Raw genomic sequence first — 14709 nt, forward strand, 5'->3', positions numbered from 1 at the left:
GATCCCTCTTGCTGTTCTGGCTTCTGGGATTCAGACTATTTCTTTTCTTGTTTTCCTTCTCCAAAAACTAGGTGCGTCTTATGGTCTGGTGCATCTTATAGAGTGCAAAATACGGTATGTAGTGTTTCAGATTCCTGCCAAGGCAGACAAAGGAAGTGATCTCACAGAGTTCTCTAGCCAATTTCACAAGTAGCTCTGTGAGATTCAGCCCCTCCATGCGTCTATACGGCGAAACATGAATTGTTGGCTTGTCTGCAATAATGTCCCGCAGGTTCCACACATTTCAGCCAAGCAGAAGGGGGCAAAGCAGGGCCAGGGAGGGGCATAGCCTTGGGAGGTAGGTGACGACTGAGGAAGAGGTTATAGCCTGTGGCGGGGGGTGGGGGGAGTTAGTCCTAAGGACCATCTAGAGAGGCCTAGAGGGCTGCATTTGCCCCTGCTCTGCTGAGACCAGAGCGCTATCTTGCCAATCCTGTGCATTTCTCTCTCTTTTTTTAATTTTCCAGATAGTCTGATGTGGGCAAAAGTGGGGCCTGTTGGAGCGGTGGTAGCCTTTGCCATCCTCATAGCGGTCGTGTGTTATGTCAGCCAGACCAGGAAAAAGTAAGTTTTTTTGTGGTGGGGGTGAACTCAAGCCCTCCCTCCTTCATATCGCTTCATTTTCTTCCTGTAAGAAATCCAGATCCAAATTCAAATCTGGGAAAACATCACCAGAACCAGGGCCTTGTTTCCCCTGTTTTGCACCAAACACAGAAAACATACTCCCTCCCTCCCTCCCTCACTGCAGCCATGCTCCTGGAGCCAATGGCTACAAAATCAGCCAATGACCGTTTGACCATAGGAACCTAGAAATCTGCTTTATATTGTGTCCATCTAGCTTAGCATTACTCTGACTGGCAGGGACTCTCTAGGGCACGGGTGTCAAACACAAGGTCCGCGGGCCGAATCTGGCCTGCCAGACCTCGTCATGTGGCCCGTGTAGCCGCCAGCCCGGCCTGCCCGCTTCCCCCTGCGAGGCGGCGCGCTGTGGGCGGGGATGACGGGCTGGAAGGCGGGCGGTGGAGAAAGCGAAGGCGCTCCCTTCCCCCGCCGTTACTCGGCCGGCCTGAGAGAAAATTTCTGAGGCGGCGGCGGCCTTCGTCCAGGGTCGGGGGGCCATGGCGGGACTTTGCCCTCCCGGCGGCCTGGAGCATCTGGAGCTGGGGCGGCTGCGGGACCCGCCGGGCAGCAGCGGCGGCGGCAGAGTCGTCGTCGGCGCTTCTCCTCCTCCTCCTCCTTCATCTTGCTCGCCGTCACCGCCGCTCTCGTCTTGCTTGAGGCAGGCCTGGAGCCGGGACAACCCGGGCTTCGAGCCCGAGGAGGAGGCGGGCGAAGCGGCCAGGGTGGCTGGCGGGAGCGTGGCGGCGGGGCCCGTGCTGCAGATGGGCGTGGTGGAGTGGGGCCGAGGAGAGGCGCCTTCGCCCTCGGAGCCCGACGCCCGACGCTCGGGAGGGCCTGCCGAGAGCGGGAGGCAGCGGAGGCGCGGGCGGCACGGCGAAAAGGAAGAAGGCGGAGGGGAAGGCGAAGGCCAGCGGCCTTGCTCCGCCGGAGGTGCCCCGACGCCGCGTTTCCCTCACGAGGAGACGGGCGAGGAGGTCGCCGAGCCTCGCCGCCTCGCCTGGGCCAAAGGGATGGCGCACCGCCTGCAAGGTGAGTCACTGCCTGGCCGGGCCCTTCCGTCTCTCTTCCCGGCTCACATCTCTCCTGTTTCACCTTATTACTTTTATGTTACTTGCAAGTCTTCTGCTCTGAAGACAGATGCAAATAATCCGTTCAGCTCCTCTGCAATCTCCTTTCCCACCTTTAGCACACCTTTGATTCCCTTGTTGGCCAAAGGCTCTACCACAGACATGTCCAAAGTCCGTTTCGGCGGCCTAATCCGGCCCCTTCGGCAGTTTATGGGGTAAAATCCTCAAAAAACCCCTCAACAACTTCAACCCTTAAAAAAAAAAGCTCAACAATTTCAATCCTAAAAAAAGCGCAACAACTTTGGTTGGCCCTCACGGCCCTTCACTTCATCAAATCTGGCCCTCCTTGAAAAACGTTTGGGCACCACTGCTCTAGGGTTTCAGACAGGGAGCCTTCTCCACTGTCCTGGGAGATGCTGTGGGACCTTCTAAATGCTCCACCACTGAGCGATGGCCCTTCCATAAGGCCTCCGAAGGCACTTGCATCCTACAGAGGCTGCTGCTCCTCTTGCACAAGTAAGAATGCTCCAGCCAGCATTGGCTACAGAGCTATATAATAATTATTATTATTATTTATACCCCGCCCTTCCCAGTTCAAAAACCGGGCTCAGGGCGGCTAACAACAAATTTAAAACACATGATTATAAAAGTAGCATAAAATACAGTATAAAAACATGAATGACAATAAAATTCAAAAATCAATTTAGGGGAAATAAGCATTAGATAATCCCCAGCGCTAGCTGGCTGAATTGGTCCTACTTGGGCCAGTGAGGAGGCCAGGAGAGAATTAGCTGTGGGGTCTCAGAGCTGGTGATCATCATAAAAGGGGAGGGGGAGGGAAGAGAAGGGAAATAAAAGATCAGGCTGAATTCAAATTAAAGGCCAGGTGGAATAGCTCTGTCTTACAGGCACAACGGAAGGAAGTTAAATCCTGAAGGGCCCTAGTCTCATGGGACAGAGCATTCCACCAGGTCGGAGCCATCACTGAAAAGGCCCTAGCCCTGGTGGAGGATAGTCTGACTATATCCAGGGTGCTGACAGGCCTGGCCCAGCCTGCTGTGAATCAGTAAGTTTTGCTGCTGCAGGCAGCTTCCGCTGAGCCTTCAGCTCTGACGAGACAGGGCAGGTTCTCTCTATTCATGGTTTGTGCAAACAGTGGCTTTGCATGATCTCCGAGCCCACGACTAAAGTCTCTGCAGATGTCCTGGGATGTGTGAAACCGCCATCGCATCTCAAACACCGCAGGCAGAGGTTTCGCATGCCTTGTGGTTTGCTCCTGCAAGACCGTCCACTGAATGGAGTTCATGTATTGAGCGGCACGTCACTGTTTTGCACATTCACCTCTGGAGAGTGGGGCGAGGGGCAAAGTTTGCCACTCAACTTCCATTAAAACACATAAGGATGTAAGCACAGCCCTACTGGATCAGGCCAATGGCCCAGTTAGTCCAGAACCCTGTTCTCGCAGAGGCCACCCCCATGGCTGTTGGAAGTTGAGGCGCAACTCAGCTTGCTCAGAAGGGTCTGCCTGGGGTAAAGGCAGATAGAGTGTGAAACCTCCAGGTTCCTAAACTGTCTCCGTCTCTTTTATCTGTCTGCTGACCTGCCTACTGAAGTCAAAGGGATGTGTGTTAAATTGCGTCCTCTCAGGGTTCTGAGAGTTGTCAGTAGACCCTCTCATCACCTCCTAGAACTACAGTTCCCAGTGTGGCCTAACAAGCACTCCCTCTTTCCAATTCTTTCACAATTTTTCTCTGGACCTTCATTGGTCGAGGTTCCCTTGAATGTCTCTTCTGAGAACAAAGTGGCAAAAATAAATTCTCTGTTTCTCCGCCTAGTTAGTTATCTAGGACTAGAGAACTCCTACCTATCAAATATGTTCTTTCCTTAATAAAAAATAAACTTCCTAAGCCTTAACACCTTCCAATTCAAGTTGTGCTCCAAGCAAGGATTCATTTCACTAATGTCTGCTGTTATGTTCAAACTCTGGTATGCTAACACAACTAGGGCTTGCCAAGTCAGACATCATGCTAAACCGTCATTAAGCTTCCTTAACCATAGCCTGGTGTGTTATCTGAACTGAGCCCCAAAGTGAGGGATAAACCTAGGTAAACTTTCCCTAAACCATGGCTCAGTGATAGAGCACATCCTTTGCATGCAGAAAGTCTCAGGTTCTACTCCCTGCAGGTAAATGGTAAAGCTAAAGGACCCCTGGACGGTTAAGTCCAGTCAAAGGCATCTATGGGGTTGCGGCACTCATCTCGCTTTCAGGCCGAGGGAGCTGTTGTTTGTCTGCAGACAGCTTTCCAGGTCATGTGGACTGGAAAGCATGACTAAACCACTTCTGGCGCAACAGAAAACCAGAGTGCATGGAAATGCTGTTTACCTTCTTGCCACAGTGGTACCTATTTATCTACTTGCACTGGCGTGCTTTTGAACTGCTAGGTTGGCAGGAGCTGGGACAGAGCAATGGGAGCTCACCCCATCATGGGGATTGACCTTCCGATCAGCAAGCCCAAGAGGCTCAGTGGTTTAGACCACAGTGCCGCCCGTATCCCTTCATCACCAACTAGGGCTGGGAGAGACTCCAGACTCTGAAACCCTGGAAATCTGCTCCCAGTTGAGACAGCTGATTCTGGGCTAGATAAGCCAATGGTCTGAATCAGTATATGGGAGCTTCCTGTGTTCCTAAACTGGATGTCCCCAGTTTCATTTGCAGTGCAGCCAAGAAGATGCTGAGAGTCTCTGTGGCTTCCCAACAAACAATATAATCTAAGAAACAAATTAGCACTCTTATTATACCCTTAGTGGAATTTTAGAACTCAGTCCACAATCCAATTAAATGCAAGTAATTGGATTCAAAATTATTTCAGTCCCACTGCAATCAGCGAATAATACAATTTTGAAAACAAAATAAAACCCAAAACTTAAATTTCCTGCCCATTGCCCACTGAGGACAAGATTATTAAAGAAATACTGACAAACAGAAGATAATTGAGGATTTGCAAATAGTAGAAAGATTGGATCGTTTATCCTGGCTGGAGATGATTGCCAAAATAGCTATCAGGCCTTGAATATGGAAGTGCACTTATCAAAGCTGTCAGATAATCCATTGGTTAATTAATGAATTGTTTACTAATCACTCATCAGCTGTGATTGCAAATCTGAAACTCATCATGCTAATGAAAGAAGCCACTTGGGATTCGGACGGATTTACATTATATAGCCTGGTGCCAAAATAATAATAATAATTTATTATTTATATGTTGTCCATCTGACTGAGTTGCCCCAAAATGGAGGTGTTGGTTGGAAACATGGACAGAGTTTAACGTTATAAGTCTTTCTCACTTCCTTATTTTATTCTTATTCCCAGGAAAAGTATGAATGAAAGTTCGAGTTTCATGCAAACAGAAAACCCTCCTGTCGCCTACAGCGGAGACTACAGGACTCCTGGCCATCTGGAGAAATCAGAGGTACTGATAAGAGGGAGGGCGATGGGGGTGTCCCATGTCCCCTTTTGGAAGAAGTATGCCTCTGCTGGGCATCTCAGGTGGGGAAAGTGCTGCTGTGATCTCGCCCGGCTTGTGGGCTTTCCTTTTTCGTAGAATTGTAGAGCTGGAAGGGGCCACGAGGGTCATCTAGACCAACCCCCTGCAATGCAGGAATACCGTATTTTTCGCTCCATTAGACACACTTTTTTCCTCCTAAAAAGTAAGGGGAAATGTGAGTGCATCTCATGGAGCGAATGGCGCTGCGCAGAGGGGTCTCCTTCTGTTCCTTCTCCAGCTTTGCTGAAGGGGCGCTGCGCCTTCTCCCTCTTTGCGCAGCGCCTCTCCTGTGAAGGAGAGGCGCTGCGCAGAGAGAGAGAACTGCGCAGTGCCCCTTCAGCGACGCGCCTGTCCTGGAAGCTGGAGGAGGAACCGAAGGGACTCCTTCTGTTCCTTCTCCAGCTTCGCTGAAGGGGCGCTGAGCAGTTCTTCCTCTCAGAGAGGGAGAACTGCGCAGCGCCCCTTCGGTGACGCGCAGTCCTGGCTTCTGCCTTAGCCGTGAGCAGCCTCTTCGGGCAGGGGGAGCCTTCATCCCGCTGCCCTGAAGAGGCTTGGCGCGGTTATCCCAGAAGCCAGAACAGCCACACAGTATCCCAGAAGCCAGATCCCTCTTGCTGTTCTGGCTTCTGGGATTCAGAATAATTTTTTCTTGTTTTCCTCCTCCCAAACCTAGGTGCGCCTTATGGTCTGGTGCGTCTTTTGGGGCGAAAAATACGGTATTTTGCCCAAAGCGGGGCTCAAGCCCACAACCCTGAGATTAAGAGCCCCGTGCTCTACTGACTGAGCCGTCCCTTCAGTCAATGAGACAGCATCCCTTGAACATCTGGTTAGCCACTGCGAGAACCAACCATACAGAGAGACATTAAGCGAAGGAAGGAAAATGTGAATGTTTCTTTCTCCCTCCCTTGTGATCTGGCAATGGGTATTTGGAGGAGAGAGAGAAAAAGAATAGTTTAGGAAAAAGCCTCGTTCGGATTGCCAGAAAAGATTGGCGGTGAGGAACCATAGCTGCATGCAGAAGCAAAAATGAGCAAACATCCTCTTTTTTACTCGTAACACGTTTTGAGTTGTTCATGTGAGAGCGGGTGCAGGTTATTTCCTACAACAGAATCTTGCCATTTTTCAATAAAATGGGGGAAAGTAGGAACCTGGGGAGGGACTGTGAGTCAACACGAAGCAACTCAGCTTGTAAAAATGGAGGCAATCAATTTTTAATCAAAGCAGACAGGTGGGAGCCTGCCCAGACAGAGAACTGTAGCGTTGGAAGGGACCACAAGGGTCATCCAGTCCAACCCCTTGCAATGCACAACTCTTTTTCCAGTGTGGCCCTAAGATTTTGAACCTTGTGCTCTACTGACTATCCCTGGGAAGAAAGATTGCTTGTTAGGCCGCTCTGGAAGCTGTAGTTCTAGGAAGGGGAATAGAGGGTCTCTTGATGACTCTCAGCACCCTTAACAAACTACAGCTCCCAGAATCCTTAACAAACTACAGCTCCCAGAATCCTTTGGGAGGGGGAAGCCATGGATGTTTAAGGTGGTATCACAGTGCTTCAAACGGAGGGTGTGAACGTCCCCAAACTGTGCCCCACGGCTCAGATCTGCCTATCTCCCAAGATGGGGCCCCAAACCCAGCTATCTCACCTTGCTTCATGGCAGGGCTGATTCTAGGGTTAGCCTTCCTCAGTCAGGTCACTAGTGACTGCTGTTCCTTTTCTAATAAGGAGATCTGCTCCCTGGAGAGCCACTGACCTGGGCAGGTAAGTATGGACCTCTCCATCCATGTGCATAACACCGTCCTTTTTGTGTATATGGCACCCGGGCCTTAGAAAAGAGAATTGTCCCGGTTTGGACTGAATGGGGGTGGGGTGGATGGAAGTGGTTCTGGTCAATGCTGCCGCCCCCAGGCAGCTGCAGCTTCTGATCAGATCAGACAAGGCAGGGTTGATGTCAGTCAATTCTGGTGTCTGTTCTAACAGAGGGTGCTTTCAGGTGCATGACGCTTACATCGCTTTTATGTCTTGCATTTCCTATGTGCATCAATTGGCATCAGTATCTACCGCTAGTGACTGGTGCCCTGTGGTAGGAGGCAGGGAGGCCAACAGTAGGTGGCGCCAGAGAGCCAATGACACAGGAGGGCTGCCTGAAGGCAGGGTGAGGTTGGTGAGGCAGTGCCCCCATTTGCCCAATTGAACCAGCCTCCTAATATACCTCCATTGACTAAGGGGAAGGCCAGTTTGTGTGGATGGCTTTTAAAAAGGAAACACAGACCCTCCAAGCGTCCCTATTTTCCAGGGACAGTCCTGGATTTGCAGAAGCCGTCTCGGTTTCTGATTGATCCTGGAATGTCCCGCTTTCCTCACAAGGTCCCTATTTTCATTGGAGAAATGTTGGGGGGTATGGAGTCATGTGACCCCTGAGCCAAGGAGATAAGTAACTATACAACCTTTAGAAGACATTTGAAGGCTGCCCTATATAGGGAAGTTTTTTTAAATGTTTAATGTTTTATTATGTTTTTATATATGTTGGAAGCCGCCCAGAGTGGCTGGGGCAACCCAGTCAGATGGGTGGAGAATTATTATTATTATTATTATTATTATTGAATAGGACATCCCTATTTTCATCGGAGAAATGTGGAAGGATATGTGCATGTTGTGGCTTAATCTAGGTCAGATCTTTGCTGGAAGGGGGTCTTTATGTCATTGAAATTCTACTCAGTATTGATCCAGGGCAGAATTCCAACGTATAGTTAGCAGAGTAAAACTTAAACACGTTGCAGGATTCCCCAAAAATAGACCAGAGGCTACTGTATTTCATCCAGCAGAGCTTTACTGCTGCTGAAGGCAAATGAGCATAATGGTCACAAATCCAAAACATTCAGGATTGGCACTGTCCATAAGAAATCCAGTTGCAGCAGACTTAACTTAAACTTACAATAACTTATAATAAGTCTACCTTAAAACTAAGCATACTATGTACAGAGCACCACACCGGAAGGAAAAGAGATAGAAAGGGAAAGGGAAACCCAGGATCCCTCTGGCCTTACTTTTATAGTCAGCGTGACCTTGACAGAAACAGATAACAGAACCAGTTTAAGCCAGCTGCACTCAGCTTCTCTGAAGGAAAAACCCAAATACAGTGGTCCCTCGTGTTATGGACTTGATCCGTTCCGGAGGCCCATCCGTAATGTGAAAAGCCTGCAACTTGAAGTGCTGCGTCTGTGCAGGCGTGGCGCAATTTGGCGCTTCTGCACATGCGCAAAGCGTGATTTAGTGCTTCTGCCCATGTGCGAGTGGTGAAACCTGGAAGTAACCCATTCCGGTACTTCTGGGTTGCCGTGGGATGCAAGACGAAAACACGCAACCTGAAGCGGACGTAACATGAGGTATGACTGTATCATGAACCTTCTGCTTGCTTCTTTCACACAGAGAAGCTCCCAGAACCCTCTTGAATTAATTAGAATAGGAAAGATATCTACACATCAGATCAATACTTTCTGTACTAAGAAATGCAAACTGAGATTTAACCCTTGGCCCTGTTGCAGTCCTGATCTGGATTGGCACGTCCCATGCCTGCCTCTTTAAAAAGTCAGTGATTCCATGTCTCGTTTCGCTCAAAAAGTGTCTTTCTGATTTGAAAACGGCCCTCTGCCTTGGCCTGTCCTGCGCGAACAGCTTCCACGTGTGTGCATGCATCATGGAAAGTCCTTGAGCCGCTTTTAATGTCGCTTGTGGAAACGCACCGGATCGTTTGTGTCAAAGCTGTGTGTTTCCTTGAGTGTGCCTCTGCAATGGCTTCCCCCAGGGTCTGTGTGTCTGTCCCTCCCAGGCGCTGTTAGGCCTTTCCCTGCCCTTGCTTGCTTCTGTGACATGTAAACTTGTGGTGAAGACAATATGGGATATCTGTTTTCAACGGAAGGGCCCAATCCTGAAACATAAGAAGTTCATAAGAAACAGGAACAAAGTGCCTCTGAACAGGTGCAGAGTGCATTTGGGCACCACCGAGTAACTGCAGCGCTTTGGTTTCCACGTCACATGGTAGGGATTCCAGATAGGCTTGATCTGCAGCACATCCGTCGACCCTTGTAGCTTAAAATACTGCTTGGGTAAATGGGTTGGCTGAAACCAACAACATATACTGAACCAAGCCATTGGTCTATTTACCTGGGGGACCAGTGGACCCTCGGGATGTTGCTGCATTACACCTCCCATCATCTCCTGACCATTGGTTCCCACTGCCTGGGTATTATGGGAGTCAGAGTCCAGCAATATTTGGAGAGCCACAGGCAGGGGTCAGCAAAGTTTTTCAAGCAGGGGGCCGGTCCACTGTCCCTCGGAACTTGTGGGGGGCCGGACTATATATTTTTTAAAAAAAATATGCCCCACAAATAACCCAGAGATGCATTTTAAATAAAAGCACACATTCTACGCATGTAAAACACCAGGCAGCCCCCCACAAATAACCCAGAGATGCATTTCAAATAAAAGGACACATTGGGCGATTGGGCTGGATCCGGCCCCCGGGCCTTAGTTTGCATACCCATGGCCACAGGTTTCCCCAACCCTGCCGTAAGAGAACGAATGTGTTTGTGTTGTCTTCCAAATAGCGAGTCTTCAGGATTTAAGCCCCCGCAGCAGTGAGTTCCGCAAATCCGAGGTGTGATCTGGGGGGAGCCTTCAACCTGGTCTTCTCTCTCCCGCTCCTGCAGTATGGGCGCTGCGACAAACGGCTCTTGAACAAGGACCTGGGCATTGACTACGCCAACATAGACTTCACCAAACTATCCACGAAGGACAGCTACACCCTGACGGAGGAGCTGGCTGAGTACGCTGAGATCCGAGTCAAGTGAGCCCTTTCCCCAGCCACCGCGGCAGGCAGCTCCCATGGACCGCCACCCATTGGAACTATTGTAGTCTAATGAAACGCCTGGCCACGCCTCTCGGCTTGGGCTTCCTAGTCTTGAGAAGACCCTACCAATTGGTTTTGATGTCTTGATGCTCGCTCTTTAAATGCTCATCTGTATCTCCCTGGGTCCCCTTCCTTCCCCTCTCCAGAGTGCAGATTAATCTAATGCAGATTAGTCTGTCCACTAGTTTGTTTGTTTTTAATTCTTTCTTCTTTTTTGCCACCCAATCAGGGTGGTTACGAAATTGTGGGGTGCGGGGATGACTTTGTTCCACTTTTGCAACGTGCATGGATGGTTTGCGGCGGGCTGGTGGTTCTAATCCAGAACTGGGAAATAATTCTGGGTCAGTTCTTAGATTAACAAATCTGAAATAGCCGAGCGATCTTAGGTATGCACAGATCCAAGAACGGGGGGGTCACCTTTCTGTATCCACAGCAAGTGGACCAGATCCCCTCCAGGGGAGCACTTGGGTCTTGGTCTGGCACAACCAGTGCTGATGAACACCTGCTGTGGGTCTGACTCATAGCTCCAAAATGTCCATTTCACATTCCAGATCCCTCTTTTAGAAAGCACTGAGCTCTTAATTAAAAAGAACACAGAAGTGCTTAGAGGCTGCGTCTCACTTAGGACCCCTCCTGACTGATGTTTTCCCTTGGGTTTTTTGGTTTGTTTTTTGTGGGTGTGATTCTGCAACATATCCTTGATGCAATAATAGTGCATTAGTGGCCGTCCACACGCCATTCCGCTTTATTGTTCTGCAATGTTTCCCAAATTCCACCGCGTTATTGACACCTGGAGCAGGACACTCTTGCACTACAGCCCAACAAAAGCAGAACGACGTCATGAACAAAGCTCAGGACGGTTGCGGTATAAAAAGTTGCAGCATTTCAACTGGAAGTTACAGGGCATGCACCGCTTGGAAACATAGCAGTGTGTGTCTGCCCCCAAACTTTCGCAGGTGCAAACAGCATTGAAAGCAAGGTTGTGTGTACCATCCTGAGCACAAATCCTCATGAGTACACAACCAAAATGACTTATGGAGGGGCCCTTATATAAACATGTGCTGGTCAGCGGTTCCTTCCCACCCTTGCAGCCTTGGTTTTTAAAATCCAGGATCAGAAAGAGAGGCAGGGGTCTGTGTTTGACTGCCATTGACATACTTGGCTAATGCACGTGCAAAATGTTTTCCCCAGTGATGCTTAATGTCCTTTTTGCATATCTCTCATCTGTAAAGCAGAAGGTCAGTTGACGAGAATGTCAATTCTGCTTTTCTGTGCTGCACTAAGGTGCATTCCAAGCATCACTCGCGTCCCTTGTGAAAACACATTACGTTTCACTGATAAGTATGTATGGCTGAATACAGTGCAACAACATCTGCCCAGTTCTGCTGCCATTTGTCTTTGTGGCACTGAAGCTCAGTCTCTGAACTGCAGCCTGCTCAGAAGGCGGATGTACTGGGCAAAAACCTTCTCTCTATAAAACGGTGTCCCGATCTTGAGCATGTTAGCACCAACAACGAGCCGGCTGCCTTTGATTGCATTGGAAGACATGAGAGAAGCATCTTGGACTCTTCAACCCAATCAACAACGCTAGCTGTATATTGCGACCTCCTGATGTTTATGTGACTTCATGTTGAAAACCCTGTTATTTAGCAGATTTTCTTTTGGTTAACAGGAGAAGCAGACATTGTAGTTAGCTGTGTGAGTCAGTTAAAAGAAAGAAACCCCGCCCCCAAAAAACCCAGTATGGTAATAATACTGTTATTAAGAATAACCAAAATGCTGCAGGTTCGTCATGAGCAAGCTTGAGAGCTGTTCAGAGCTCTTCATCAGATTATGAAGAATTTGGGAGGCCTTGAAAGCTTGCTCATAAGTTTGTAATATTTTGGTTTGTCCTAATGAAACTGTTTCTCAAATGTGGCTTTGGGAGAAATAGAGCCTCTCATAAGCCGGAAGATGAATAAAAATAACTCAGCAAATATTATTTCTTTTTAAAATGCAACTCACAATTTGTGAACTAGTTCTGTAATAGGTGAGGTGCTAATAAGTTATTTTTGAAAGCTTGGGTTTGGCAACTGGGGCTAAATCTGCTTCTGCAGCCCATATCCCTTGCAGAGTTAGGCATGTCTTAGCCCAGGGATGGGGAAGATGCGGCCCAGAGGAAATTTCCGAACTACAGATCCCATTATCCCTTACCCTTGGCCACGTTGGCTGTGGCTGATGGGAGCTGGAGTCTGCCAACATCTGGAGAGGAGAGACAGCTTCCACACCTTGTGTTAACCCATTGAAATCACCTGAAATTCTCGTTTCCACTGAACCTGCTACCTTGATGAATGGCCTAACCTGAACCCTAAGTGTCGTCAAGAACCAAGGGCCTTGGTTTTGAATTGTCCGATAGCTAACCAGTTGCTAACATCACATGCATATCTGTAGCTGTATGAATGGGGACCTCTTCTTGTGCATACAGCAGCTACAGCAAGTAGGGTTGCCACGCTCTTCAGTGGCCCTGCTCCTGAAGTTTTTCAAGTGATTTCCATCTCCCGTATTCCAAGAAAAGATTCCGCTGCACCTCTTATCGCTCCAGGTCCCATCCTATGCAGAAATGTTTAGCTTTAAGATCAAGGCTCTGCCCCCAGTCTCCTCTTTCCAGCATGTTTGTACTGTACAAAAACGTATTGTATTTTGCTGATCAGATTACTATCAAATCACAAAAAAGCTGGGAATTCATGAAACACAGCTAAGGTGGACTCCCTCACTGCCTGTTCCAATGAAATGACTTTCCACCACGGGCAAATTAGGGGGGGGGGGGAGCTGTGGTTCCTGATTTCTGGTATAATAAGCACCATCCGATACAGGTTGTTTATTAGTGATGGTATTTAAAGCAAAGTCGGTGTAAACCAGAGATACACTCAGATGAAAGAAACTTGTTTTCCTCCTAGCTTTGTAACTCAGCTAATGCTTCCTACAACTTCCCACTCCCCCTAACAGCATTAATCTCTAACCTTCCAGGAACGATTATGGTATGTTCTATTTATTGCAAAGATACTTTTTTGGGGGGGATACTTTTTATTAGGAAGGGGAGGGTGGGGAGGATATGAAACTGGAATTTAATAACATGTTCTAAAGATGAGCATATACTCATTGTGTCAGAAGTAATTTCCGCTGACCTAAACAGGAGTTACTCCCTTGTTACTAGGGTCTAGTAAGTCTGTTTGTAGGACTGCAGCCTACAACATGAAAATATTCCTTATACTGAGTGACACAGTGACCATGTGGCCCTCTAACAAAGCTGTCCAGGATTTCAAATGAGGGATATTCTGAGCCTTGCCTGGAGATGCCAGGATTTGAACCTGGAACCTTCTGCTTGCAAAGCACACCCTTATGTGATCATAAGCAGCAGGCAGGCACACTTTGAGGGGAACGGTGTGTGTGTGTGTGTCCCTTTGCTGAGGAACCAACTCAAATATATATATATTTCAAGTCACCCTTTAGTTATATACCAGTCCACTTTGTCAGTTTCCCATACGAGCAATTTTAGCGTGGTTGTAAATAGGGGTTAGATAGTTAGGTTTAATTTTAAAGGCCACTGTTTGCTCTCTAACTTCATTAAGTACATTCCTCCATATGTGTGTGTTTGTGTGTGTGTGTGTGCGTGTGAGACTGAGTGAGAAGTACTCTTGTGTTTCGAATGAGTGTCGGGCAGATGTAAATCTCTATCACGATCTCTACGGGCAGTCCAGCCAAGCAAACGAGGAAAGGTCAACCCCACCTATCAGGTTGGCAATATTAATCTTAAGAAAAAAATGCTGGGCTTTTGTACAACTTTGGTCCCACAATACAGCAAGTGTTTAATGACTTTTAACCCATCTGACTTTGTACCCTGAAAGAAATAAAACAGTATTTTACAAAGCCATCTTGTGTCTTGGCTCCTTTAGGTGGCATCTTCGGAAATCACAATCATTTCTCAGCAGCAAGGGGGCATTAGGAGTGAAATCAGGTGAAACATGGCACAGAGCCCTAGTGTCCATTTGAAAGAGGCACTGCCTTCTTCCTCAGCACAAGATCTTGTTTTTTGGGGGAAAAGAAAAAGAAAAGAAACACCGCTCTTGCAGAAGTTTCCTCTGCTGATCACTGAAATTAAAGTCGGAGCCGCCATATTTATGGCAAAGACACACAGAGCAGTATGTTTCTGCCAAAAATGACAACGCAGTGATGTGTTGGGGAACCTTTCCCCCCATATTCTCTCTGGGTCAATCCCTTGGGAGCCACATGCAAGTGGTGGCCAGAGCTAGAGGCAAAAGCAAGGCAACGAATGTACACTTTGCCTTTGCACAGTTAAAGGTAAAGGGACCCCTGACCATTAGGTCCAGTCGTGGCCGACTCTGGGGTTGCGGCGCTCATCTCGCTTTATTGGCCAAGGGAGCCGGCGTACAGCTTCCAGGTCATGTGGCCAGCATGACTAAGCCACTTCTGGCGAACCAGAGCAGCTCACGGAAACACTGTTTACCTTCCCACCAGAGTGCTACCTATTTATCT

At 48.4% G+C, this 14709-nt stretch overlaps 1 protein-coding gene across 10 annotated transcripts in view; it reads left to right on the forward strand.

Moving 5' to 3' along the window:
* Window positions 1–14086, forward strand: part of MAG (myelin associated glycoprotein) — a 77794-nt gene extending 63708 nt beyond the window's left edge. For 9 of the 10 annotated variants that reach the window (XM_081018818.1, XM_081018822.1, XM_081018826.1 and 6 more), the window contains 3 exons: window positions 507–603; window positions 5098–5197; window positions 9977–14086. In XM_081018818.1, the coding sequence (XP_080874944.1) occupies window positions 507–603; window positions 5098–5197; window positions 9977–10117 (338 nt within the window). In that variant the 3' untranslated portion in view covers window positions 10118–14086. Of the gene's footprint in view, window positions 1–506; window positions 604–5097; window positions 5198–6992; window positions 7029–9976 lie in introns of all 10 variants that reach the window. The other variant, XM_081018820.1, reaches the window with a different exon arrangement.
* Window positions 14087–14709: the final 623 nt, after the last annotated feature.

The sequence above is a fragment of the Podarcis pityusensis genome (assembly GCF_964106645.2).
Source record: "Podarcis pityusensis genome assembly, chromosome: 8".
NCBI classification, from domain to species: domain Eukaryota; kingdom Metazoa; phylum Chordata; class Lepidosauria; order Squamata; family Lacertidae; genus Podarcis; species Podarcis pityusensis.